The sequence below is a fragment of the Hylobates moloch genome, unplaced genomic scaffold, assembly GCF_009828535.3.
Source record: "Hylobates moloch isolate HMO894 unplaced genomic scaffold, HMol_V3 SCAFFOLD_15, whole genome shotgun sequence".
Lineage (NCBI taxonomy): Eukaryota > Metazoa > Chordata > Mammalia > Primates > Hylobatidae > Hylobates > Hylobates moloch.
The window spans coordinates 69340571-69367206 of NW_026652290.1; the positions used below are offsets into that span (position 1 = coordinate 69340571).

Below are 26636 nucleotides of genomic sequence, written 5' to 3' on the forward strand. Positions count from 1 at the left end.
TGTTCGAAACCAAAAGGCTCAGTGTAAGGACTAAATTTATTTTTAAGACAATTTGAACTTCCATTTTGTTAAATTGTTCTTAATTATTACTTCTTATTAATAACTTCTTCTTTGAGTTTCTCTGCAAGCAATCTCCTCTTTAGTAATGTTTGCTTCTCCTCTGCTGTCATTTCTGGTTTCTCTGTCATTTCCTGAAAAAAAAAGAAAAAATTGGCTACAATATGAAATAGGGTCATTTGTCTAAAATTCCCAACATACTGCCTCAAATGAACAAAAATCAGGGGCACTTTCTTGTGGGGCGGAGGGAGAGACAGACATAGACTAGGTTTCCTAAATCTCTTCTTCGTAAAGTCTCTTTTTGGAGAAGCCCTCTTGGAAGTGGTGGCTGGGGTACTGATGCTGCTCTATAATAAAACATTTCAGAATGCTCAGGTGAAACAGACCACTGACCCTGACATACTCAGAGAAGAGCAAGTAAAGAAACAGCATAAGAAAAAAATGTATAATGATACCGCTATTTTCTGCCTCAAAAAATCCTTATCACAACAATTTCACTTCCTAGAAAAGACTTAGCCGCTACTGCACTAGGAAGTGATTAATATGAATGGGTCTGCAAGCAAAATTTATTAGAGGCTTTCTTGCACATATTCTGATTTTGAGAGTTCCACCACCAGATTTATAAATCTTGACATACTAAGTCTAGCCATACCTCTACCTCCCCAGTGGGTTTTCCTTTCTGCTCCATATTTTGTATCAGTTTAGTCCTCATATCCTTTCTCATGGACATCAACTTCTCTCTCTTCTGCTTGAGATAGTCTTCTCGTTGCCGAAGTTCTTCTGTTCCAAGTACTGATAAATTCTGAGTCAAGTAAGAAAAGGAGCTATGTAAATTCAAGTCCATTTAGTAAGTAGCACAGATGCCCACTGAGTGATTCAATTCGAAGTTTCATTTCCCAGTACCTTGTCATTTTGCTTATAGTTCTTAAAAGTGATGTCTTTTACTTACTGCTATTGGTCCTTCAATGCTCGCATGCTCTAAGCCAGGAATTTTCAGGCCTTTTTGTGGGAGGGAGGAAGTTTCAGACCTTTCCACTTTTCTTCCCAAAGGTTCTATTGACTGATTGGCAAAATGCAATTTAATTTCTGGCAATAAGTAGACAATAAGACCAATTAGAATATTATGAGAAATATTAAGTATTAGGCTAGGTTTACCAAAATGAGCTAATGTTAATAATACTTGTTTTTCCTCATAGTCATTCAGTCAACATATATTCAGTGCGTATACTGTGCCAGCCACTGGGTAAGAACAGTAAACATGTCTCTATCCTTAAGGAGCTTGGAACTACAGTTTCTCACCTACATCTCAACAAGTACCACGCTTCTGCTGTTTGTATAGTACTATAGCTACAAAAAGGTAAAATCCTTGTCTAAAGATTAGAACTACACTATAATACAAGATTGCCACATAATCCAAATAAACAGTATACTAATCCCTTACTACAATGTAATTGGTTTCCAAACTTTTGCTTGCGTGTAAAAAGTCACTCTATATTTTCAGAACAATTAATGTAAAACTATAATTTTTTGTATTGCAAGAGTGCAGGCCAGTAATGTCAATAATTTTGGTTTATAATTATGTATTGAAGATAACTATAAGCCTGCCAGTGCATCATGAAAATATAAACATTTCTAAAGCAAGCAGAACTTGGAAGCACATATAAACATGAGCACTAAATACTTTCCAGCCATTTGGTGACTGTGCCAACCAAGAGAGAGGGTTAACATTCTAATTGCACCTCTGAGCCATTTTTTATTATAAGGTGATCGTTTTTAAAAAGATAAAACATTTTCAGTTTAAATACATGGGCTATGAAAGAAAGCACACTGAGACAAGCAAAGACATTAAAATGACGCTAAGATCTAAAAGCATGATGGGAAAACATGGCACACATGTCTCTAGATGATTAAAATTTTTGCCACACCTGGTTGATCCTGCCAGTTAAAAAAAAAAAAAAAAAAAATACCTTGCCAGCATACATACTAAAACAGAAAACAGAATTTTGTCTGTGCAAGAAACTTGACAACAGACCACTCCTCTAGCAGTGGCCAGACTGACTACAGTGCCAGAGAGGTTGAAGGAAGAAAAGCTCTCCAGACCCTTGGACAATAAGGGAAATCTCCATGGAAGAGATAAGCTGGAACCAGCACTCCAAACCAACCTAGACAGGGAGCTACATAACTAACAGAAATAAAGATAGAGGTAAAACACTGCTGTTGTTACTGAGAGTGACGTTAGCAGAGGTAGGCTTAGCCCTCAGTGGACTCACAGAACTGGAGAAGGGACAGTTCAAATAATTCCTGAGGAGGGGGAAACCCATACATATAAGCATTTATATTCCACTCATGATCTTTCTCTGGACAGTTCTCGCCTGGGTTTGTTAATTATGAACATACGCATATTCTCAGGCCTAGAAAGGAAAGTACTTGAAGCCAAATACTTAGCCTCTCTAATTTCTAGGAAGGGAAGATCAGAAAGCCAGAAAACCTAAAGAAAGATTGTCTCATCTCTGGCAACTGCATCAATCTGAGAAAAGATACTATCCATTGCTAGCAGGAATGAGGGAAAGACAGGCAAAAGGACAAAACAGGAGCTCAAACAACTTCATGATTCTTCCAAACTCAGGTCTTCATACTGGGCTTCTATCACTTTGTATGAAGTGATTCTCTGAAATATCAGATATGTGCATTTGAAAAAAATAATTTTAAAAATTGAAATCATTACTTTTGAAGTTATCTACCATTTGTGCTGTGCCATTAATGTATACAACTGAATTATATGTGGTTTGAGGTCAAGTTTTCTATAGCTTCACTTAGATAAAGCAGACAAAGCAAATTTATTCAATTTATGTTAGACACAAGATTTAAATAGTATATGTACTTAGGTGTATATAAAACAAAGTTAATTTGGGTCAGCAAACTAGAGCACAGACAAACCTAAAGCAGGAGCTTTCATATATATCATTAAAATGAGGCTATTTCTACTTACAATCTGTAGCATATATATAAAAAAGAAATGGTTTGACTTGGTACAAAGAAAGAAGCAAGGTAACTTCACAAATCTGCTTCTGGTTCAATATACTCCTGTTGTTTTGTCAAATAAGAATCTAACTCCTTAAAATTAATGGGTGCTCTCAGTAAACTAGGAATAGAGAGGAACTTCCTCAACTTCATAAAGAGTATCTACAAAAAACTCTAAAACTTAACACAATACTTAATGGTGAGAAATTAGAAGGTTTCTCACTAAGATCAGAAACAAGGCGGGCCGAGTGCGGTGGCTCACACCCGTAATCCCAGCACTTTGGGAGGCCAAGGCGGGCGGATCATGAGGTCAGGAGATCAAGACCATCCTGGCTAACACAGTGAAACCCCGTCTCTACTAAAAATACAAAAAATAAGCCAGACGTGGTGGTGGGCGCCTGTAGTCCCAGCTACTCAGGAGGCTGAGGCAGGAGAATGGCGTGAACCCGGGAGGCGGAGCTTGCAGTGAGCCAAGATCGCGCCACTGCACTCCAGCCTAGGTGACAGAGCGAGACTCTGTCTCAAAAAAAAAAAGAAACAAGGCAAAAATGTCCCCTCTCACCTTTCTCATTCAACATCATATTAGAAGTCCTACCTAATCCACTAGGACAAGAAAAGGAAATAAAAGGTACACTGATTGGGAAGGAATAAATAAAAATGTCTTTATTTGCAGAACACATGATCATCTATGTAGAAAACACAAAAGAATTGACAGAAAAACTGAAATTAATAATTATATAGCAAGGTTACAGGATACAAATTAATAACAGTTTATCACTTTCCTTTATACCAGTAATGAATAAATGGAATTTAAAATTAAAAATACCATTTACATTAGCACAGTGCCCCTAAAAATGAAATACTTAGATATAAAATATAACAAAATATGCACAAGATCTATATGAGGAAAACTACAAAATTCTAATGAAAGAAATCAAAGAACTAAATAAATGGGAGAAATATTCCATGGTTTTTATTTTATTTTATTTTGAGATGAAGTTTCGCTCTTGTTGCCCAGGCTGGAGTGCAATGGCACAATCTTGGCTCACTGCAACCTCTTCCTCCCGGGTTCAAGCGATTCTCCTGCCTCAGCCTCCCGAGTAGCTAGCATTACAGGAAACTGCCACGACGCCCAGCTAATTTTTTGTATTTTTTGTAGAGATGGAGTTTCACCATGTTGGCCAGGCTGGTCTCAAACTCCTGACCTCAAGTGATCCACCACCTCGGCCTCCCAAATCGCTGGGATTACAGGTGTGAGCCACTACTCCTGGCCTTTTTTAAATTTTTAAAATTTTTTTTGAGACAGGGTCTCACTCTGTCACCTAGGCTGGAGTGCAATGATGCAATCTCAACTCACTGCAACATCCACCTCCTGGGGTCAAGCAATTCTCCTGCCTCAGCCTCCCTAGAAGCTGGGACTACAGGCGTGCACCACCATGCCTGGCTAATTTTTGTATTTTTTTTTTGTAGAGACAGGGTTTCACCAAATTGCCCAGGCTGGCTTTGAACTCCTGAGCTCAAACAGTTTTCCCACCTTGGCCTCCCAAAATGCTAGGATTACAGGCATGAGCCACCATACCCGGCCTATTCCATGTTTATGGACAGGAAAACTCAATGTCAAGATGTCAGTTCTTCCCAACATGATCTACAGATTCAATACAATATCAATCAAAATTTTAGTAAGTTATTTTGTGGATACTGACAGATTCTAACATTTATATGGAGAGGCAAAACACCCAGAATAGCCAACACAATACTGAAGAACAAAATTGGAGGACTGACACTGCCCAACTTGAAGACTTCAAACTACAGTAATCAAGACAGTGTGGTATTTGCAAAAGAATGGAGAAATAGATCAACGGAACATAATAGAGAGCCCAGAAATAAACTCACATAAATATAATCAATTTATCTTTGACAAAGGAGCAAAGGCAATACAATGAGGAAAGGAAACTGGACATCTGAAAGAAAAAATATGAATCTAGACACAAACTTTACACCCTTCACAAAAAATAATTCAAAATAGATCACAGACCTAAATGTAAAATGTAAAACTATAAAAATCCTAGAAGATAACATAGGGGAAATTTAGGTGACCTTAGGTATGGTGATGACTTTTTTGATACAACACCAAAGGCACACCCTATGAAAGACATAATTAATAAGCTGAACTTCATTAAAATTTCTGCTGTGTAAAAGACAGTATCAAGAGGATGAGAAGACAAGCCACAGACTAGAAGAAAATATTTTCAGAAGACACATCTGATAAAGGACTGTTATTCAAAATACATAAAGAACACTTAAAATCAACAATAAGAAAATGAACCCAATTAACAATAAGAAAACAAACAACCCAACAAATACAATGGGTCAAAGACCTTAACAGACACATCACCAAAGAAGATACATAGATGACAAACAAGCATATGAAAAGATGCTCCACATCATGTCATCAGGGAAATGCAAATAAAACAACAATGAGATACCACTACACACCTACTAGAATAGTCCAAATCCAGAACACTGACAACACCAAATGCTGGCAAGGATGCAACAAGAATGCTCATTCACTGCTGTGGTAATGCAAAATGGTATAGCCACTTTGGAAGACAGTTTGGCACTTTCTTACAAAACTAAACATACTCTTAATGTAAGATATAACAATCATGCTCATTGGTATTTACCCAAAGTTGGTGAAAGCTATGTCCAAACAAAAACCTGCACATGGATGTTTATAGCAGCTTTATTCGTAATTGTCAAAACTTGGAAGCAACCAAGATTTTCTTCAGCAGATAAATGAATAAACAAACTGTGGCAAATCCAGACAATGAAATATTATTCAGCACTAAAAAGAAATGAGCTACGAAGCCATGACAAGACATGGAGAAATCTTAAATGGATTATTACTAAGTGAAAGAAGCCAATCTGAAAAGGCTACGTGCTAGTATGATTTCAACTATATGACATTCTAGAAAAGGCAAAACTGTGGAAACAGTAAAAGAAAAGTGGTTGCCATGGCTTAGGAGGTGGGAAGGATGAATAGGCAGAGCACAAAGAATTTTTAGGGCAGTGAAACTGTATACTACATGATACTATAATGGTGAATGCATGTCATCATACATTTGTCAAAATCCACAGAATATACAATACCAAGGGTGAACCCTAATGTAAACTGTGCTCTTTGGTTGGTAATGTTGTGTCAAGGAAGGTTCACCAACGTAACAAATGTACTACTTTTGAGGGGCTCGATAATGGGAGAGGCTAGGCATGTACTAGGGCAGGGACTATATGGGGGAAATCTCTGTACCTTCTGCTCGATTTTACTGTGAACCTAAAACAGTTTAAATTAGGCATATTAAAAAAAGAAAGTTGTTCTCCAACTTACATTAAAAAAGTAATGGGTAAACATCACACTAATCTCAATTATAGAAGTTCTTCTAAACTAAGGTTTAGAAGAATATATTTAGTGTCAGAAGACCAAGGTAAGTCATAATTTCACCACTGAAGAGTTTGGTGATCTTGGACAAGTCGCTCAGCTTCCTTGAAATTCTTTAAAAAAAAAAAAAAAAAGAAGAAGAAGGGATGGGTACAGTGGCTCATGCCTATAATCCCAGTGCTTTGGGAGGCTGAGGCAGGAGGATCACTTGAGGGCAGGAGTCTGAGACCCAGCCTGGGCAACACAGCAACACCCGACTCAACAAAAATAATTTTTTAAAAAAAGATAACAGTAGCCAGGCACAGTGGCTCATGCCTGTAATCCCAGCACTTTGGGAGGCCAAGGCAAGCAGATCACCTAAGGTTGGGAGTTCGAGACCAGCCTGACCCACATGTAGAAACCCCATCTCTACTAAAAATATAAAATTAGCTGGGCATGGTGGTGCCTGCCTGTAATCCCAGCTACTCGGGGGGCTAAGGCAGGAGAATCACTTGAACCCGGGAAGTGGAGGTTGTGGTAAGCCGAGATCACACCATTGCACTCTAGCCGGGGCAACAGCAGCAAAACTCCGACTCAAAAAAAAAAAAAAAAAAAAGATAAAAGAAAAACAAGGATTATAATATCTACCTCACAGAGTATATTTTTTTAATTGAGAAAAGGACATTTATTTAAAACCATAGGAATCCATAATAAAATGAACTGAATTCATGACCATAATTTCTGTTTCAGAATTACTTGTTTTCTTATATAGAAAATCAGTTCATATTGAGAATAGATTTGCCACATGTTGAAAAGGTCATCCACTAATATTTCCTACAAGGATTCCCATCAATTTTGATTTCAAAGATATGATTTCTGACTAAATATCTGGACAAAATGGCTACCTCTTATTTTCTAGCTGTACTTAATTCATTGGAAAAGAAATTTAATATTATCTTTCCAAGTTCAGCTTCTCACTCACAAATACCATACAACTGTAAGCATGGAAGAGAATACCAAATGTTATGTGAACCTCTCTTGTAAGCTGCAGCCGTGCACAAAGGCTACTCACTCCCTCAAGGAGTTTTGCTCTCTACTCTGGGTTCCAGGCTTTACACGGAAACTTGGGGACTATATGCTCTCTTTCAGGTCAGTATCTCGTCTGCAACCTCTTTAACCAAATTCACAAAGAACGTTAAATACCAAAGACATTCAGTACTCCCTCCCAGGGCTTTTGAAGTGAAATAAGTATGTGAAAGTGGCACATGCTATATGGTGTTTATGTATTCATATTATTAGAGAAAATTCAGTACACCTCAACCTTACCTGAGGGTGGGTGTGCAAAATGTTCAGCATCCCCTTGGGAATTATTCATTATTGCAGCTTCACTGGAATGTACTGTGGGCTCTTCTGTTTTAGCCTCTGATAACTTCAGGATTCCATAATACGGTTTTTAAAAAAATACACAATTTAGATTCATTTTAACTAATTCACTACCTAAAGGATCCAAAGATATTATAGTTTTCTTTTTTTTTTTCTTTTGAGACAGAGTCTCGCTCTATCACCCAGTCTGGAGTGCAGTAGTGAGATCTTGGCTCACTGCAAACTCCGGCTCCTGTATTTAAATGATTCTCATGCCTGAGCCACCTGAGTAGCTGGGATTACAGGTGTGCACTACCACGCTCAGCTGATTGTTGTATTTTTAGTAGAGATGGGGTTTTGCCATGTTGCTGGTCTCGAATTCTTGGCCTCAAGTGATCCACCCACCTCGGCCTCTCAAAGTGCTGGGATTACAGGAGTGAGCCACCACATCTGGCCTCTTTAAAAGAAAGCATAAAGTATACACTCTTATAAGAAAGTATATACTTTTGGCCGGGCACAGTGGCTCATGTCTGTAATCCCAGCATTTTGGGAGGCCAAGGCCAGCAGATCACCTGAGGTCAGGAGTTCGAGACCGGCCTGGCCAACATGGTGAAACCCTGTCTCTACTAAAAGTACAAAAATTAGCCAGGAGTGGTGGCACGCACCTTTAATCCCAGCTACTTGGGAGGCTGAGGCACGAGAATCACTTGAGCCCGGGAGGCAGAGGTTGCAGTGAGCCAAGATCACGCCACTGCACTCTAGCCTGGGGAATACAACAAGACTCAGTCTCAAAAAAAAAAAAAAAAAAAAAAACGTATATATATATATGTATATATATACTTTCTATATTAAGAAGTATAAAAAGTTGGCCAGGCACAGTGGCTCACACCTATAGTCCCAGCACTTTGGGAGGCTGAGGCAGGTGGATCACATGAGGTCAGGAGTTCAAGAGCAGCTTGGCCAACATGGTAAAACCTTGTCTCTACTGAAGATACAAAAAATTAGCTGGGCGTGGTGGTACACGCCTGTAATCCCACCTACTTGGGAGGCTGAGGCAGGACAATCACTTGAACCTGGGAGGCAGAGGTTGCAGTGAGCCGAGATTGCGCCATTGCACTCCAGCCCAGGTGACAGAGTGAGACTGTCTCCAAAAAAATAAATAAATAAATAAGTATAAAAGGTTGTTCTGGCTGGGCGTGGTGGCTCATGCCTGTAATCCCAGCACTTTGGGAGGCCAAGGCAGGCAGATCACGAGGTCAGGAGTTTAACAGCAGCCTGACCAACGTGGTGAAACCCCGTCTCTACTAAAAATACAAAAATTAGCCAGGCGTGATGGCGCATGCTTGTAATCCCAGCTACTCTGGAGGCTGAGGCAGGAGAATCGCTTGAACCCCGGAGGCGGAGGTTGCAGTGAGCCAAGATCACACCACTGCACTCCAGCCTGGGTGACAGAATGAGACTCCATCTCAAAAAAAAAAAAAGAAAAAGTTGTTCTGTGAGTTACCAGGACAAAAATAAAGAAGGGGAAAAAAGTACAAAATGTTAAAAACAAATGCTTAAACTTGCCAAAAAAAATGACTACTCTTGCTTACATGCATGTCCTGTAAGATTAATTAGTACTGTGTGGTCTTTGTATGTAATATATACAGTTAAGTATATATAGTAACATATAATATGGTGGCTAGCAGTAATGCATGACATACATAGAATTATTGATGTATTAATATTATTGGTCAATATTTACATTGTACTTAAAATTATGTAGTTCCACATAAGTATAAATTTTAATAGTAAGAACTAGGTGTAAACTTATTAAGAGATAACAGCAATAAAATACTTCTGTCATATGTTCTGTAGGCACCTGTTTTTTCCTGTTCCTTTCTTCTTCCTGGTCATATTCCTCTTTTGATTTTCTGAAATATACCAAAATAAGGTAAAAAGAGAAATTTCCTTTTTTGGTCAAAGAACAAATATTCAACTAAGCAACATGCTAACCTAAGCTTACAATAAAAGGCACATTAGACGCAAAGATGGAAGATAATCAAGCCTTGCTCTAAAGTAGCTTACAGTCAATTGGGAAAGACATACAGCATAATACAGTTAGTAACATAAAATACAGGTCTACGCATTTCTTCTAGAACTCTGAATGAACCCTAGCTGAATAAAGATCAACAGATTTGAAATCCTGAACCCAAATTTGAATGGCAAATCCTATTAATAAGGACTTCAATCACCCTCTTTAGAGTGATCAATTACATCCCTCTTGATAAGAGCCATTACACCCCTCTTGATAAAATGTCATTGTTCCGGTGGCATCTGAGCTATCATCAAGCACTTGTGATACCACTGTGCCAAAGCCCATCAACTTTTATAAACTGCTCACTGAGACAGTCTGCTTTTGGAAAGTAACCAAGGTCAACTGTTATACATGTTCATAACTAAGTTCTATTACTTACACAGTAGTATATCCCCTCAAAAGCTCTTGGAAAATAAAATCTAAAAATACAGTGCTGACCAGTTTTCAGGCCACCAATCAACCAACACAACCAGTCCAAATCAAAACTTTACCAGTCCTCTGAACCAAACACCCTTGCCTCTCAAACCTGTAAACTCAAAGCATTCTGTGTTGTCTCAGGCTCCCATTTGCCCCTGCCATCCAAAGAGGGATGTGGCAAGAAAGGGTTGAGTTCACCTGCATATATGCTACCCTCTCCATAATCACTCAAACCCCCTGAAATTAAGCACTGCATCCTGGAGCTCTTGCCATAGTTTCCCACCAGGCCCATCCTCTGATCCTCTCTTCTGCTTTGGAGGTGGGACAGAGTACCTAAGGGGGGGTAACTGTAGGATGCTAGAAGACGGTCATGTGTGGTAGTATAGTTGGAGAAGAAGTGACCCCAAAGGCCAAGGCCACAGTCTGCAAGTGACCCTGTGATTATAGGCATCCTTTTGCCCTAAACCTAATATATTCTCACAGGAGATTTAAAAATTAGGAGCTACTACTGCCCCTTCCTTCCAAAATTCCCATAAAGGTCAGGGCACAACAGGCCCAAAAGAAAAAGAAATGTCCATTAACATTTCTTAGTTGTGTGTGGACCCCCTTAGTGCTCTACACACTCCTTGCCAGGCATTTGGCTGAGAATCATGTAACTGGGGAAACAAGGAGACGGGCAAGACACTCATCTGGGATAGACGCCTCTCACTGTCATCTCTCCCTTGAAGGTTACTATCACCAAGTCAGTTATTCAATCTGTGGAGTCTGGATGCCCAGCCTCCTACTATGTGACACCTAGAATATGCCACCTCCATAGTGAGATCCAGAAGCCATGGAGTAAGCTGTTTAGCTCAAGTCATTATACCTCTCTCCAGAGATCAGGCTAGGTCTACTGCAACTTTTTCCCATTGGTGGCTACTTTCCTATTCCTATGATGGGGGTGTAAAAAGACCCTCTCATTTGGACTGATCTGGTATAAGTTACCTGAAAATAACTTTTTCTGTCACTAACAAATACATTCACAGTCATAAAATGATAAATCATTTTGATGGTCTTCAGTAGAGAATTTAGCAATTTTATTAGTTCATATTTGTTGGGCAAAAAGCATATGTACAGATCATATAATATTAATAATGATTCATTTAAAAAACAATTAAAGAATGGTACCTAAGAACTTCCCTCAGGATTTTCATCTCTTCGTGTTCAAGGTCACTGACCACATCAGAGCCATAGGTTAAGCAGTAAGGTAATACACCTGTTCAAAACCAAAGACCACATGGAATAGTATCAACTCAATTAAAAACATATATTTCTCACTGTTCTAGTTCCTTAAATACAAGTTACCTTCAGATCTATCACTGTAACATCCTAAGCTATTATCTTTTTAACTATCATCTTTTATTTTATATATATATATATATTTTGTTTGTTTGTTTTGTTTTGTTTTGTTTTTGAGACAGTCTCTTTCTGTCGCGCAGGCTGGAGTGCAGTGGCACGATCTGGGCTCATTGCAACCTCTGCCTCCCAGCTTCAAGTGATTCTTCTGCCTCAGCCTCCAGAGTAGCTGGGATTACAGCTTCCCACCACCACACCCAGCTAATTTTTAGTAGAGATGGGGTTTCACCATGTCGGCAGGCTAGTCTTGAACTCCTGACCTCAAGTCATCTGCCCCCCTCGGCCTACCAAAGTGCCAGGATTACAGACGTGAGCCACCACTCCCGGCCATTTTTAACTAAAATCTTTTAAGCCTTTTCCTATTTTACAGAATAAGCCCCACCAAAAACCCCACACTTTTAACTACAAATATCTCTTAGTAATTATTTTATTGGCAATTAAAAATAACAATGTATGGCAACAAAAATTTGTTAATATGTTTTTTTCTCTTCCATAATCATATAGTGTCTAAGAATATACTAGGGAAATCATTGAGTTAGGCTTAATAATGAAACTGCTCTCAAAGGTGTCCCTTAAATGAGAAGAGTCATAAAACAAAATATAATTTTTGCTAACTGAAATAGCATTAAAAGTCTTCATTTATATTATAACAGATGCTATTGAAAAGGGCGCTGCTTACTATGTGTAATAAAACCATGGTGCTAAGCACTTTGGGGGGATACAAAGATGAATAAAACGATCTCTGCCCTTGAAGCTTCTATTCAGATGTTGGCCTAATAATTATAAACCAGGGAAGTAGCAACTTCAGCCCAAGAAAATAAAAAGTAACTTAAAATATTGGTTTAATTTACTTTACTACTTTTATCTTCCTGTGAAGCAGGTGGACTGGTAATAATTGTTCTGCTTGCATCTATAATTATTACATTCCACAACATTAGCAGAATGCTTCTTAATTTTTGCCTTCCATTTCTTTATCCACATATGACTGTACGATTTTGGATCCACTCTTAAGTAGCTTTATTACTCTAATCCTCCTGATGTTTAAATACATTTTTTTAAATTAAATGTTTTATTCTGAGGTAAGTGCAATTGTAAGAAATAATGTAGAAAGCTGCTATATACTCTTTACCCAGTTTTCCCAAGTGGTAACATCTTACAAAACTGTAGTAGTACAGTATCACAACCAGAAGACTGACATCTAACTAATCCATTAATCTTAAGTGCATTTTTGCTCAGTCAAAAGATATAAAATTATTATTCTCCTAATAATCTTTCTGAGGAAAACTGAAAGTACTAAGAATAACACAACACTATGAAGTACTTAAAAACCATCAAAATAATACTCTCACTTGCAATTTCTCTAAATTCTTTAATAAGATACCAAAAAGATAAAAAAGAATCCAGAGAGCCTTTGAATTTTTCTCATCATTAAGAACTATTTTCAAATAGTCTGCAGTTTTGAGTATAATCAACATTAATCTAAGGTATTCACCCCTGGATCTTAGTCAGGCAACATTCTTTCTTTTCTTTTTCTTTTTTTTTTTTTTTTTAAATTTTGAGACAGGGTCTTGCTTTGTTGCCCAGGCTGGCATGCAGTGGTGCTATCATAGCTCACTGCAGCCTCAAACTTCTAGGCTTAAGCGATCCTCCTGCCTCAGCCTCTGAAAGCACCAGGACCATAGGCATGAGCCACAGTGCCCAGCCAGCAAAACTCTTTAAGTACATGTATTAGAAATTCTGTAGCAGAAACTAAGTATTAGCTTATGTTTAAATGTAAGTAAAATGCCCCATGCTGTGGCCTGACAATAGTCATTATTCTACATCATTCCACTCCTCCTCCTTGCTAATAGAAGCCAGCTTTTGCAGAATCATCAGGCAGCTAACTACTTAGAGGCAGGGCCCTCCCCAATCCCAGGAGAGTGACTCCTAATTGGTTCAAGCCAATCATAATGGTCTCATTCCCTTTGCCAGATGGTTTAAGAAAGGCAAGTGACCCCAATCCTAATCAATAGGACTTGAGGGAAAAACTGGAGGGTTTCCATGAAATTGTTGTCTTGCTAACAAAAAGAGATGTACAGGAGGAAATATTCCATTTCTTCATAAGACATTGTTGAGTCTGCATTCAATGCAGCCAGAGTACAATCATGAGAGAAGATCCTGAGAATGGCAGAGTATAAAGATGCAAAGTGTCGGGGTCCTTGATTGATCACTGAGCCACTAAATTAACCAACCCCGAACCTGTCTTCCTTCTCTCCCTTCCGCTGGACTTCTTGTTCTGGGAGATCTTTTCTTCACTGGAGTGTTCTGTTACTGACAGCCTAAGGCATCCACATGATACAAGATATGTATTTATTCCCTTTTTATTAAAATCTAAATGAGTTTCCAATTAAATTCCAAACTGAAAACTAAAGAATGCCATTGTCAAGTTCACTATTTCTTTTCCTGATCCCCTAAAAAAAATTGTTTACTAACATACTTATTAAAATTCTCTAACCCATAAGTCAGAATAAAGCATAGTTTTCAGGAAAACTCAGATGAAAGGATTTTATAGAGCAAACCACAGTAGAAAAAGACTATTTTCCAGACTTATTCACATCAAAGTAATAGCACTGTGTCATGCATTCTTCAGGGTTAGGGTGGTGTTCTCCCCCTACCCACAGACAACAGCACTATTAGCTGCTGGGGAAAGCATCTTGGGATTCTAGTAGATGATTATGATGGTGGATGGCTCTAAGAGTCTCTACTCACATCAGTCAAATGAGGAGGAAACTCCCCAATAAGGGCCATGCAAAATTCTCATGTATGCCATGCAACAACAGAAGCCCTATTGTTGCATGTTCCAGGCCCTTAAGAGCCAACCATACAACTGAACTGTATGTAGATCTTATATCTTTAAGAAACAATCAAAGGAAAGGTCCTGCTGCCAAACCATTAAAGAGGTTATGGGCCATGGTAAGAAAATATCATGGCAATCTACTGAGCTAACGAAGACATAGAAATTAAGGTGAGGTTACCACAGCAAGAAATTTGAAACAGAGATGATAATCTGGGTTAGAAAGGAGATGGTACAATAACAAGTAGCATGGTTAGAACTCGGCTGTTTTGAGTCAGGATGTTAAATGTAGTTCAGGTACACAAGAAGGGAACAAGAGCAGGAAGAGCTAGAGAGAAAGTGAACTTAAGCACAGAATCAGGGGAAAGATAAAACCAACGAGGGTTAATAGGGCTTTGAGTTCCATTTTCTCTTCCACATGATGCTGGTACAAGCTTATCTGTCTCTGCCCAGTGCCCTAGAACAGTGGGTGTTGGTGTGGTCCCAGGACTAGCAGCTTCAGCATCACCTGGGAACTTGTTTGTGTTAGTCAATTTTCATGCTGCCGATAAAGACATACCCGAGACTGGGCAATTTACACAGGAAAGAGGTTTAATCGGACTTACATTTCCACATGGCTGGGGAAGCCTCACCATCATGGCAGAAGACAAAGAGGAGCAATCACGTCTTACATCGATGGCAGCAGGCAAAGAGAGAGCTTGTGCAGGAAAACTCCCATTTCCCAAAACCATCAGATCTCATGAGACTTATTCACTATCACAAGAACAGCATGGGGAAGACGTGCCCCCCAAAATTCAATTACCTCCCACTGGGTCCCTCCCACAACACGTGGGAATTCAAGATGAGATTTGGGTGGGGACACAGCCAAACCATATCAATGTTAAAAATGCAAATTATCGGTACCCCAGACCTATTAAATCAAAAACTGGTAGGCAGCCATATGTGCTTCAGCAAGCCCTCCAACCATTTCCAATGCTTGCTAAAGCTTAAGAACCACTGCTTCCGTCCACTTTGGAAGGCCAAGGCAGGCGGATCATGAGGTCAGGAGATCGAGACCATCCTGGTTAACATGGTGAAACCCTATCTCTACTAAAAATACAAAAAATTAGCCAGGAGTGGTGGCGGGTGCCTATAGTCCCAGCTACTCGGGAGGCTGAGGCAGGAGAATGGTGTAAACCTGCGAGGTGGAGCATGCAGTGAGCCGAGATCACGCCACTACACTCCAGCCTGAGCAACAGAGTGAGACTCTGTCTCAAATTAAAAAAAAAAGAACAACTGCTTCCTACAAAGGTCCTAACAATCATAAGCCAGAAAAAGGATGGACACCTCTCAACAGTAACTACAACTATGACCATTCAAAAATACTCAACTTCATCAACATAATGGCTGGGCAGAAAATTGAACTCTGTGAAATCCAAAGTATCATTGAATTCTGGTCTCCTTTTTTTGAGATGTCAGATACAAATCAGGAAGTTTATACTCTTTTTTTTTTTTTTTGAAACAGGGCCTCACTCTGTCACCCAGGCTGGAGTGCAGTGGCACGATCTCGGCTCACTGCAAGCTCCACCTCCTGGGTTCACGCCATTCTCCTGCCTCAGCCTCCTGAGTAGCTGGGATTATAGGTGCCCGCCACCACGCCCAGCTAATTTTTTTGTATTTTTAGTAGAGACGGGTTTCACTGTGTTAGTAGGATGGTCTCGATCTCCTGACATTGTGGTCTGCCCGCCTCAGCCTCCCAAAGTGCTGGGATTACAGGCATGAGCCACTGCACCCAGCCATATACTCTTAAATCTCAAGTCAGCTGAAGTCTTTCAAACTTGAAATAAATATACACAAGACAGCTACATTTAAGACCATATTAGAATTAGAATAGTCGAAACTGTAAAAAAAAAATGCATTTAGTACTTAGATTTCTAACTTCAACATTTTACCATTTCTCTCTTGAATTATTCGAATGGCTTGCAGCTGCATTTCAATGTTTTTCTGGACCATCATTGCTTTAAAGATAGTAAAATCTTCTGCTGCCAACACAGGTTGCAAAATGGCCTGTGGAAAGAAGTCTCAAGTGAAATGAAGATTCAAGTTTTAAAACTATTACCCACACATTCAAACCATTTCTACTGCAAAACAGTAGATTAACTCAAGAATGCTACATTGTTATTTATGATTAGATGTCCCAAAAGGACAATTTTAAAATTTATTTTAATAGCCTTTAAAACAGGGTTCTCAGCCGGGCACGGTGGCTCGCACCTGTAAACCCAACACTTTGGGCGACTGAGGCAGGCAGAACACTTGAGGTCAGGAGTTCAAGATTAGCCTGGCCAACATGGTGAAACCCCATCTCTACTAAAAAAAATAAACAAACTAGCCAGGTGCGGTGGTGCATACCTGTAGTCCCAGCTACTCAGGAGGCTGAGACCGGAGAATCATTTGAACCAGGAGACAGAGGTTGCAGTGAGCCAAGATCGCACCTCTGCACTCCAGCCTGGGTGACAGAGCAAGACTCCGTCTCAAAAAAAAAAAAAAGTTTTCAAAAGGATCAATATTGTGATATGCAAATTATATCTCAATAAAGTTGTTTAAAAAAAAAAAGAAGGCCGGGCACGGTGGCTCACGCTTGTAATCCCAGCACTTTGGGAGGCCGAGGCGGGCAGATCACGAGGTCAAGAGATCGAGACCACGGTGAAACCCCGTCTCTACTAAAAAATACAAAAAATTAGCCGGGCATGGTGGCAGGTGCCTGTAGTCCCAGCTACTTGGAGAGGCTGAGGCAGGAGAATGGTGTGAACCTGGGAGGTGGAGCTTGCAGTGAGCCGAGATTGCGCCACTGCACTCCAGTCTGGGCAACAGAGCGAGACTCCGTCTCAAAAAAAAAAAAAAAAAAAAAAGAAAGCTGGAGTAGCTTAATTTAATTTCAGATAAAGTAGACCTCAGAACAAGAAAGATGATCAGGAATAAAGAAGGGCATTTGTTTATAATTCTATAAAATATAATAGTTTATGATTATTCTATGATTACATATTTTATATATAGTATAATTATATCATTCCTTATAATTCTATAAAACAAAAATTGTGGCCAGGCGCAGTGGCTCATGCCTGTAATCCCAGCACTTTGGGAGGCTGAGGTGAGCAGATTACCTGAGGTCAGCAGTTTGAGACCAGCCTGGCCAAGATGGTGGAAGGTGTGTACCACAATGCCCTGCTAATTTTTTTGTATTTTGTAGAGATGGAGTTTCACTGTGTTACCCAGGCTTGTCTCAAACTCCCGAGCTCAAGCAATCTGCCCACCTTGGCCTCCCAAAGTGCTGGAATTATAGGCATGAGCCACCATGCCTGGCCCATGTGTTTTTTAGCGTGTGTTGTTTAATCTCCAAGTATTTTGTTTTTTTCCAATTATCTTTTGTTATTTATTTCCAGTTTAATTATGTTGTGGTCTAAGAGCAGACACTGTATGATCTCTCTTCTTTTAAATTTGTTAAGGTATGTTTTATGGCCCATAATGTAGTCTGTCTTGATGAACATTCTGTGTGATCTTGAGAAGAATGTGTATTTTTGATTATTGGATGAAGTGGTGTATGTCAATTAAATTCAGTTGACTGAAGGTGCTGTTCGTTTATTTATTTATTTATTTAGTTAGTTAGTTAGTTAGTTATTTTGAGATGGAGTCTTGCTCTGTCGCCCAGGCTGGAGTACAGTGGTGCAATCTTGGCTAACTGCAACCTCCACCTCCCAGTTTCAAGCGATTCTCCTGCCTCAGCCTCCTGAGTAGCTGGGATTACAGGTGCCCGCTACCACACCCAGCTAATTTTTGTATTTTTAGTAGAAATGGGGTTTCACCATGTTGGCCAGGCTGGTCTCGAACTCCTGACCTCAAGTGATCCACCCATCTCGGCCTCCCAAAGTTCTGGGATTACAGGCATGAGCCACTGTGTCTGGCCTGAAGGTGCTATTTAGTTAAACTATGTCTTTACTGATTTTCTAACTACTGGATCTGTCCAATACTGATAGAGGGTGTTGAAGTCTCCAACTATAATCATGTATTCATCTATTTCTCCTTGCAGTTCCGTTTCTGCCTCACACATTTTGTTGCTTTGTTATTAGGTGCATACACATTAAAGATTGTTACGTCTTCTTGGAAATTGCCAGATTTTTTCACATTAATGTGGGCATACCAATAACATTTAAATTATTTTATTATTATTATTATTTTAGAGACAGGGTCTCACTCTGCAGCCCAGGCTGGAGTACAGTGGTACAGTCATAGCTCACTGCAGCCTCAAATTCTTGGGCTCAAGCAATCCTCCCACTTCAGCTTCCCAAGTAGCTAGGAATACAGCAGTGTGTCACCATGCCCAGCTAATTCTTGTATTTTTATTTTTTGTAGAGATGGGGTCTTGCACTGTGGCCTAGGCTGGTATTGAGCCCCTGGCCTAAAGTAATCCTCCTGCCTCAGCCTCCCAAAGCACTGGGATTACAAGTATGAGCTATCACACCCAGCCAAAATATAGTGACTCATACCTGTAACCCCAGAGCTTTGGGAGGCTGAGGCAGGAGGATTGCTTGATGCCAGGAGCTCAAGACCAGCCTGGACAACACAGCATGACCCCCTCTCTACAAAACAACTGAAAAATTAGCCAGGCATAATGATGCACACCTATAGTCCTAGCTACTTAGGAGGCTGAGGCAGGAGATTCACTTGAACCTAGGAGTTAGAGGTTGCATAGAACTATGACTGCATGACTGCAGTCCAGCCAACGTGGCAGAGAAAGACCCTGTCTCAAAAACAAAAACAAAAACAAACAAACAAAAAAAGATTTTCTATTCCTAGAAGTAAAGGTGATCATCAAATGAAAAGTTGTGCAAAAGAGGAAGTGCTGGATTAAAAAGTAGTCAAGGCAACCTCTTCTAGGCCATCATAATGAGATAATTTAAATTAATAAACATTTATTGAGAACTATGTACTAGCAACTAAGTTTTCATCTCTGTTCTACCAGCAGGGAATGCAAAGATACTAAACACAGCTCAAAGGACTTACAATTTAGTAGGGCCAATAGACTTGTAGGAAACTATAATTCAAGGCAGAGTAACAAAAATATCAATTTAAAATTGGCCTAGTTAAGTAGAATGAATTCTGGTCTGACTTTAGAATAAGCAGCAAAGCTGCTATAACAAGTAGCATTTCAACCAGGCCCTGATAATGAGGATTTCTCCATATTATGAAAGGAATGATGGAGTGGTCTGGGGAGGGGACCATACATTCCAGGTTAAGGGACAGCATGAGCAAAGGTAGGTGTACAGATGCTTATAAGAGCAAGTGGCGGCAGGGCGTGGTGGCTTACGCCTGTAATCCCAGCACTTTGGGAGGCCGAGGCAGGTGGATCGCCTGAGGTCAGGAGTTCGAGACCAGCTTGGCCAACATAGTGAAACCCTGCCTCTACTAAAAATACAAAAAATTAGCCAGGCATGGTGGTGGGAGCCTGTAATCCCAGCTATTTGGGAGGCTGAGGCAGGAGAATCACTTGAACCTAGGAGGCAGAGGTTGCAGTGAGCCAAGATTGCGCCATTGCACTCCAGCCTGAGCAACAAGAGCGAAACTCTGTCTCAAAAGAAAAAAAAAAAAAAAGAGCAAGTTACCTGGAATGGCAGTAGAACGTAATATACTGGAGAACTATAGCAAGGGATCATGGCTAAAAATACAATCTGGAGTCTCATCTTAAACAATTCTTACCATATCTTGCTAAGAAATTACAGTTTATTTAGTAGAAGATGAGATGCCAAAGCCAGTGTTTTGTTTTTTGGAGTTGGGTCTTAATCTGTTGCCCAGGCTGGAGTACAGTGGCATGATCTTGTCTTACTGCAGCTTCAACCTCCTAGGCTCAAGTGATGCTCCTACTTCAGCCTCCTGAATAGGGGTACTCTGGGGAGAACACCACCACAACCTACAACAAGCTAACTTTTATATTTTTTTTAAAGATGGGGTCTCACTATGTTGTCCAGGCTGGTTTTGAAACCCTGGCTTCAAGGAATCCTCCTGTCTTGGTCTCCCAAAGTGCTGGGATTATAGGCATGAGCCACTTCCTGGCCTTCAGTTTTTGAGCAAAACGCTACTTGGGTAGTAGTAGCAACATATCCCAGTCCTCACCCTCTGAGCAAGGGCACTCAGTTGGCTTGCCTGGGCTGGGGATACTGGCTCTACTACTTATTTAGCTGTGGACTTTGGACTATTTGCTTAATATCTCTGTGCTTTGGTTTCCTCATTTCTTTTTTTTTTTTTTTTTTTTTTTTAAGACAGTTTTGTTCTTGTTGCCCAGGCTGGAGTGCAATGGCACGATCTTGGCTCACCACAACCTCTGCCTCCCGGGTTCAAGCGATTCTCCTGCCTCAGCCTCCCGAGTAACTGGGATTACAGGCATGTGCCACCATGCCCAGCTAATTTTGTATTTTTAGTAGAGATGGGGTTTCTCCATGTTGGTCAGGCTGGTCTCGAACTCCCGACCTCAGGTGATCTGCCCGCCTCGGCCTCCCAAAGTACTGGGATTACAGGCGTGAACCACCACACCTGGCCTGGTTTCCTCATTTTTAAATGGAAGTTATATAGTAGCAGTTTCTTAAGAGGTGTCAGGAAGATTAAATGAGATAAAACATGTCAAGTGCCCAAAATATCAATTAGCACAAGCCCTCAATAAACATTAGTTTATAGGCTGGGCATGGTGGCTCATGCCTGTAATCCCAGCACTTCGGGAGGCCAAGATGGGCAAATCCCTTGAGCCCAGGATTCAAGACCAGCCTGGGCAACACAGCTGGACCCTGTCTCTACCAAAAAAAAAAAAAAAAATTAGCCAGGTGTGCTGGTGCGGCACCTGTAGTCCCAGCTACTAGGAAGGTTGAGGTAGGAGGATTACCTGAGCCCAGGGAGGTTGAGCCTATAATGAGCTGCAATCACACCACTACACTCCAGCCTGAGCAACAGAGTGAGACCCCATATCAAAAAAAACAACAAAAACAAACATTAGTTTATAAACATATGTATTACTACTTCAGCCTAGCACTACACAACCAGTAAGATAATACAAGTAGTTCCAAGAGAAGGAAGCTGCAGGAACTACTGACTGTGGATCTGCTAAAATTATAAAAGGAGCAACTGCAGAATTATTGGAGATCTATGTAAGTAAAACAGTAGTTCGTATAAACCCTGTGATCTTATTCTAGTTCTGAGTTTAGAAAGGTTACTTTTTTTTTTTTTTTTTTTTTTTTGGGGGGGGGGGTTTTCTTTTTCACCCAGGCTGGAGTGCAGTGGCGCGATCTCCGCTCACTGCAAGCTCCGCCTCCCGGGTTCACGCCATTCTCCTGCCTCAGCCTCTCCGAGTAGCTGGGACTACAGGCGCCCGCCACCACGCCCGGCTAATTTTTTGTATTTTTAGTAGAGACGGGGTTTCACCGTGGTCTCGATCTCCTGACCTCGTGATCCACCCGCCTCGGCCTCCCAAAGTGCTGGGATTACAAGCGTGAGCCACCGTGCCCGGCCAGAAAGGTCACTTTGAGTTGCATCAGTTCATTAATGCCTCAAATTATCATTTTTCAGGGTTGCTCTCAAAAAGAACTCATATGGGATGAATTACCTTTCTACCTCTCACAATGTCTAAAATATTACACTTTGTCAATCAAACATTCAAATTTAAGTGAAACCCTGGGCATTTGTTAAAACTGTATGTTAGCAGAATAACACAAAGCAAAAACCTGTGATATATGGGTCTTTGCAAGAGGAGAAGTGCATGCTTCTTGAAATTGATCTTCATTAATTCCAATTTCTTTGAGGTAACCTTCTAACAGCTTTTCAACCTAAAAAAACAAAGTTTAACTTTTATAATTACATAGAAAAATTCTACATGACAGTTTGCATATTAAGTATTGAGTTTAGAAAAGTATCATCAAATTTTTTGCAAATATTAATCTACATAATATTACATGACAGTGACATTGTCTTTCAACAAAACACAAATTAAAAGTTAATATTTTTGCTGAAAATCACATGAAATTGTATTTCTTCTAACAGAAATAGTTGAAGTCAGGATTATGAAGTTCAGTATGGCACAACTCTTCTGCTACCCAGAGGCATATTTTTTTCTTCTTTTCTTTTCTTTCTTTTTTAAGATGGAGTCTCACTCTGTCACCCAGGCCGGAGTGCAGTGGTGCGATCTCGGCTCACTGCAACCTCTGCCTCCCAGGCTTAAGCAATTCTCCTGCCTCACCCTCCTGAGTAGCTGTGACTACAGGCACCTGCCACAATGCCCGACTAATTTTTTTTTTTTTTTTTTTTTTAGTAAAGATGGCGTTTCACCATGTTGGCCAGGTTGGTCTCGAATTCCTGACCTCAGGTGGTCTGCCCGCCCTGGCCTCCCAAAGTGCTGGGATTACAGGCATGAGCCACCATGCCTGGCCTCCTTTTTTTTTTTTTTTTTTTTGAGACAGGGTCTTACTCTGTTGTCCAGACTGGAGTACAGTGGCAGAGTAATGGCTCACTGCAGCCTTGACTTTCTGGGCTCAAGAGATCATCCTCCCACTTCAGCCTCCAAAGCAGCTGGGACTACAGGCGCATGCCATCATGACTGACTAATTTTTGTAATTTTTATAAAGATGGAGTTTCACCATGTTGCCCAGGCTGGTCTCAAACTCCTTGGCTCAAGCAATCCACCTGCCTTGGCCTCCAAAGTGCTGGAATTACAGGTGTGAGCCACTGCGCCCCACTGCCAGAGGCATTTTTTAAAATCACAAGACAGGCTGGGCAGTGGCTCATGCCTGTAATCCCAACACTTTGGGAGGCCCAGGCAGGTGGATCGCTTGAGCTCTGGAGTTCGACACCAGCCTGGGAAACACAGAGAAACCCCATCTCTACAAAATACAAAAAAATTAGCAGGGCATGGTGGTGCACACCTGTAGTCCCAGCTACTCAGGTGGCTGAGATGGGAAGATCACTTGAGCCTGGGGAGGTTGAGTCTGCAATGAGCTGTGATAGTGCCACTGCACTCCAGCCTGGGTGACAGAGCAAGACCCTGTCTCAAAAATAAAAAATAAAAAAAATCACATGACAACCATGAAAGTGAATAATTAATATGTCCTGGATGCATCAACAAAATAAGAATAAGATATAAAGAATACATGCAAGAACCAATAAAGGGTTGTAAAACCATTCCTTAGAGTAGAGAAGTCATCCAAGTGAGATACTCAGAGCACCTGTAGAGACAGATATAACTGGCACTATTTTTAAGGTAGAGTGGATTTTTGTAAAATTAAGGATTTTTAATGTAAAAATATTTTTCTTCATTTAGAAAAGCTATAAGTAGTATTAGCCTAATTACCTTTAAAAATCAGTGAAAAAAAATACTCACTAGTTCTTTGTATTCCTGATGAATCTCTGTATAGGTCAATTTGCTTTCTTCTTCATCATCAAAAACTAAATTTAAAAGAAGATATTACATAGTGTAAAAACGAAATCATTTTATTAATGCAAATTTAAAAATCTACTCCTTCCAAATAGAACTGTCAACCTAGCTCTTCAGCTTTGAATTCTTAGGGTTTACCTTTAAAAAATATATAAATGAATATATCTAAAAACATATACTATTGGCCGGGCACTGTGGCTCATGCCTGTAATCCCAGCACTTTCGGAGGCCAAGGTGGGCGGATCACCTAAGATCAGGAGTTCGAGACCAGCCTGGCCAACGTGGTGAAATCCCGTCTCTACTAAAAATACAAAAATTAGCCAGACGTGGTTGCGTGTGCCTGTAGACCCAGCTACTTGGGAGGCTGAGGCAAGAGAATTGCTTGAACCCAGGAGGCGGAGGTTGCAGTGAGCTGAGATTGCTCCACTGCACTCCAGCCTGGGTCACAGAGTGAGACTCCATCTCAAAAAAAAAAAAAAAGAAAAAAAAAAATACACACACACACACACACACACACATATATATATACACTATTAATTGTAAACAAGCTTTTTTGCCTACTTGAGAAAATATTTAAAATGAATACTACCTCATATTTAAGACAAAAACACATTTCAATCAATATGAGGCAATAATTTCTTCATAACTTTTAATGGAATATTATTGTTAATGGTTAAATCCTTTTACAGTAGGTTCCATATTATTTTATTGTACTGGAATTTTGCTGATGTAAATGTTACTGAAAGTGACCAGGCCATTTTTGTTACCACAGATAAATAATGAAGTTAAATAAAATCAAAACAAGTGTTTACTGAATGATCATATGTATAAAACAATGCAGTGAGCCAAGATCACGCCACTGCACTCCAGCCTGGGCAACCGAGCGACACTCTGTCTCCCAAAAAAAAAAAAAAAAAAAAAAAAAAAGGAGAAAAAAAAAACTCCCTTTTTTTCCCAACCGGGGAAACAAAAACCCCCCTTTCTCCCAAAAAAAAAAAAAAAAAAAAAAAAAAAAGGAGTACAAATACAAGTTACTTTGTTTTTGAACATTATTTTTAAAATTACCTGTAAAAACAACACTTTAATAACTACGATTTGAATTTTGATTATAGCAATGAAAATGTAATGAAAAGATTCAGTGGTCAAATTGAATTTCATCTTTACCAGATTCATGATATCTTGGAATTTAAAGAAGTCTTAAAAGGTCATCCAGGATAACCGACCATTTGATAGCTGAATAGCTGAATCCCTCTAACCCTATTAAGTCGCTATCAGATCCATTCAAACACTGCTGGCGCCGAGAAGCTCATTACCTTCTGAGGCTGACTAACTCATCTTGGATACATTCTGTCATGAAACACTTCCTTCACTGAAATTTGTTTCCCTGTAGCTTGTACCAACTGACCCTAGCTCTGTTCCACTGAACCTTACAACACAAAACAGATGTTCAAATAATTGATGAATATTACTACCCTCAAAGTCTTGCCCGACTACACAACCACAATAACGCTTGGGCACTCATTTATATGACGTGGTTTCTGGTTCCTTTTCTGCGAATGGGCTGCAAATAGTCTCCACGAACTGAATGCAGAACTCCAAGCGTGAAGAACTGCTCAGAACCCGGAGGTGCCTGTCCTTCACAGGGAATATTATGCCATATCTATACGGCTCATTTGTTCCAAGAATGGTTCCCGGCCCCACCTCGCCAATTTTTGATATAGCCAAGAGTAGAGAGCTAACCAAGGGGAATACAGGCCACCAAAATCACCGGCTCTGGGCTTCCTGGAGTTACCACATGCCCTCCTTTGCAGTTAACTGTTGGTTTGGAGTGAAATCATTTCTCATTTCCTAAGCTGACTACACCGGGCGAAATGCTAGGGATCATAAGGAACTCAGGTAAATCGACGCTTCTCCTCTCAAGTCTGGGAAAGCTGTTAAAGAAGCCCAGCCAAACAGTCCACCTGCCGAGGGCAGAAACGTTCGGGACAGGGTGAGAGACCGAATTTACGATTCAAGTCTAATGTTCTTCGGACGTGCGCTTGGGCCCCAGAGAAGGGGAGTCTCGGTCCCCATTTTCAGGTCTGCGAAGGAACACATCGGCAGGGTGAAAGGAATTCCTCCCATATAACCAGCTCTAAAGCTGACGACGCGGGTGGAGAAGGAGGTGAGGGGAACGAGACCTTGCGACAGAGGTGGAGACAGGGGCTGGGGGAGACGAGAGATGACTTGTGGTTACCAACCCCCTGCCCGCCGCTGGTGTCAGAGAGGAGAAAAGGATTGTCGGTTCGGGCTCTGGTTTTTACCTTCACATTTCTGTTCCACAAAGTCCAAGATGGGGATGGACCAGTCTGGGCCTCGAAGGAACCCCGCGATGCTCTCCACCATCCACTCCACCTCGTCCTCTTCTTTCGCAGCCATCCCGCCCCAAAGGGGCAACGGGGAAGATCCCTAGGCCAGACCGCCGGACCCCGGTTAGGCCTTTGGGCCACAAGGAGCCGAGAGGGAGTAGGGGAAGAGCTGGCTCGCAGTCGCTCAGCCCCCAGGATAGAAGCTACCAACCAGTTAACGCAAAATGGTCTCTATGGCAACACACGTAGCCGCCCTAGACCGCGGCCCG

The 26636-nt window shown here is 40.6% G+C and overlaps 2 protein-coding genes across 6 annotated transcripts in view; one reads left to right on the forward strand and one right to left on the reverse strand.

Annotated features, from left to right (window-relative positions):
* Nucleotides 1-2494, forward strand: part of PPP4R3B (protein phosphatase 4 regulatory subunit 3B) — a 75829-nt gene extending 73335 nt beyond the window's left edge. For all 5 annotated transcript variants that reach the window (XM_058429138.1, XM_058429139.1, XM_058429141.1 and 2 more), the window contains one exon: nt 1254-2494. In XM_058429138.1, coding sequence (XP_058285121.1) covers nt 1254-1304 — 51 coding nt within the window. In that variant the 3' untranslated portion in view covers nt 1305-2494. The remainder of the gene's footprint in view (nt 1-1253) is intronic.
* Nucleotides 1-26583, reverse strand: CFAP36 (cilia and flagella associated protein 36). The gene is made up of 10 exons (XM_032178689.3): nt 26323-26583; nt 23966-24030; nt 22317-22418; nt 16509-16623; nt 11517-11604; nt 9717-9768; nt 7820-7922; nt 1007-1143; nt 710-859; nt 1-191 (listed from the first exon to the last, which is right to left on the reverse strand). Exons 1-10 carry the CDS (start codon nt 26435-26437, stop codon nt 87-89), a joined length of 1032 nt encoding a protein of 343 aa, XP_032034580.1. The 5' UTR covers nt 26438-26583; the 3' UTR covers nt 1-86.
* Between the last annotated feature and the right edge of the window lie 53 nt (nt 26584-26636).

Bases quoted from the DNA above. Each gene is read 5' to 3' on its own strand.
- CFAP36 (XM_032178689.3), bottom strand. From the start codon at position 26,437: ATGGCTGCGAAAGAAGAGGACGAGGTGGAGTGGATGGTGGAGAGCATC. The intron at 11,605-16,508 runs GTAAAATGTTGA...GGTTTTGAACAG, and splicing joins AATAATTCAAGAGAGAAATG to GTGTATTACCTTACTGCTTA. The intron at 7,923-9,716 runs GTGCCTACAGAA...GGAATCCTGAAG, and splicing joins AAAGGAACAGGAAAAAACAG to TTATCAGAGGCTAAAACAGA.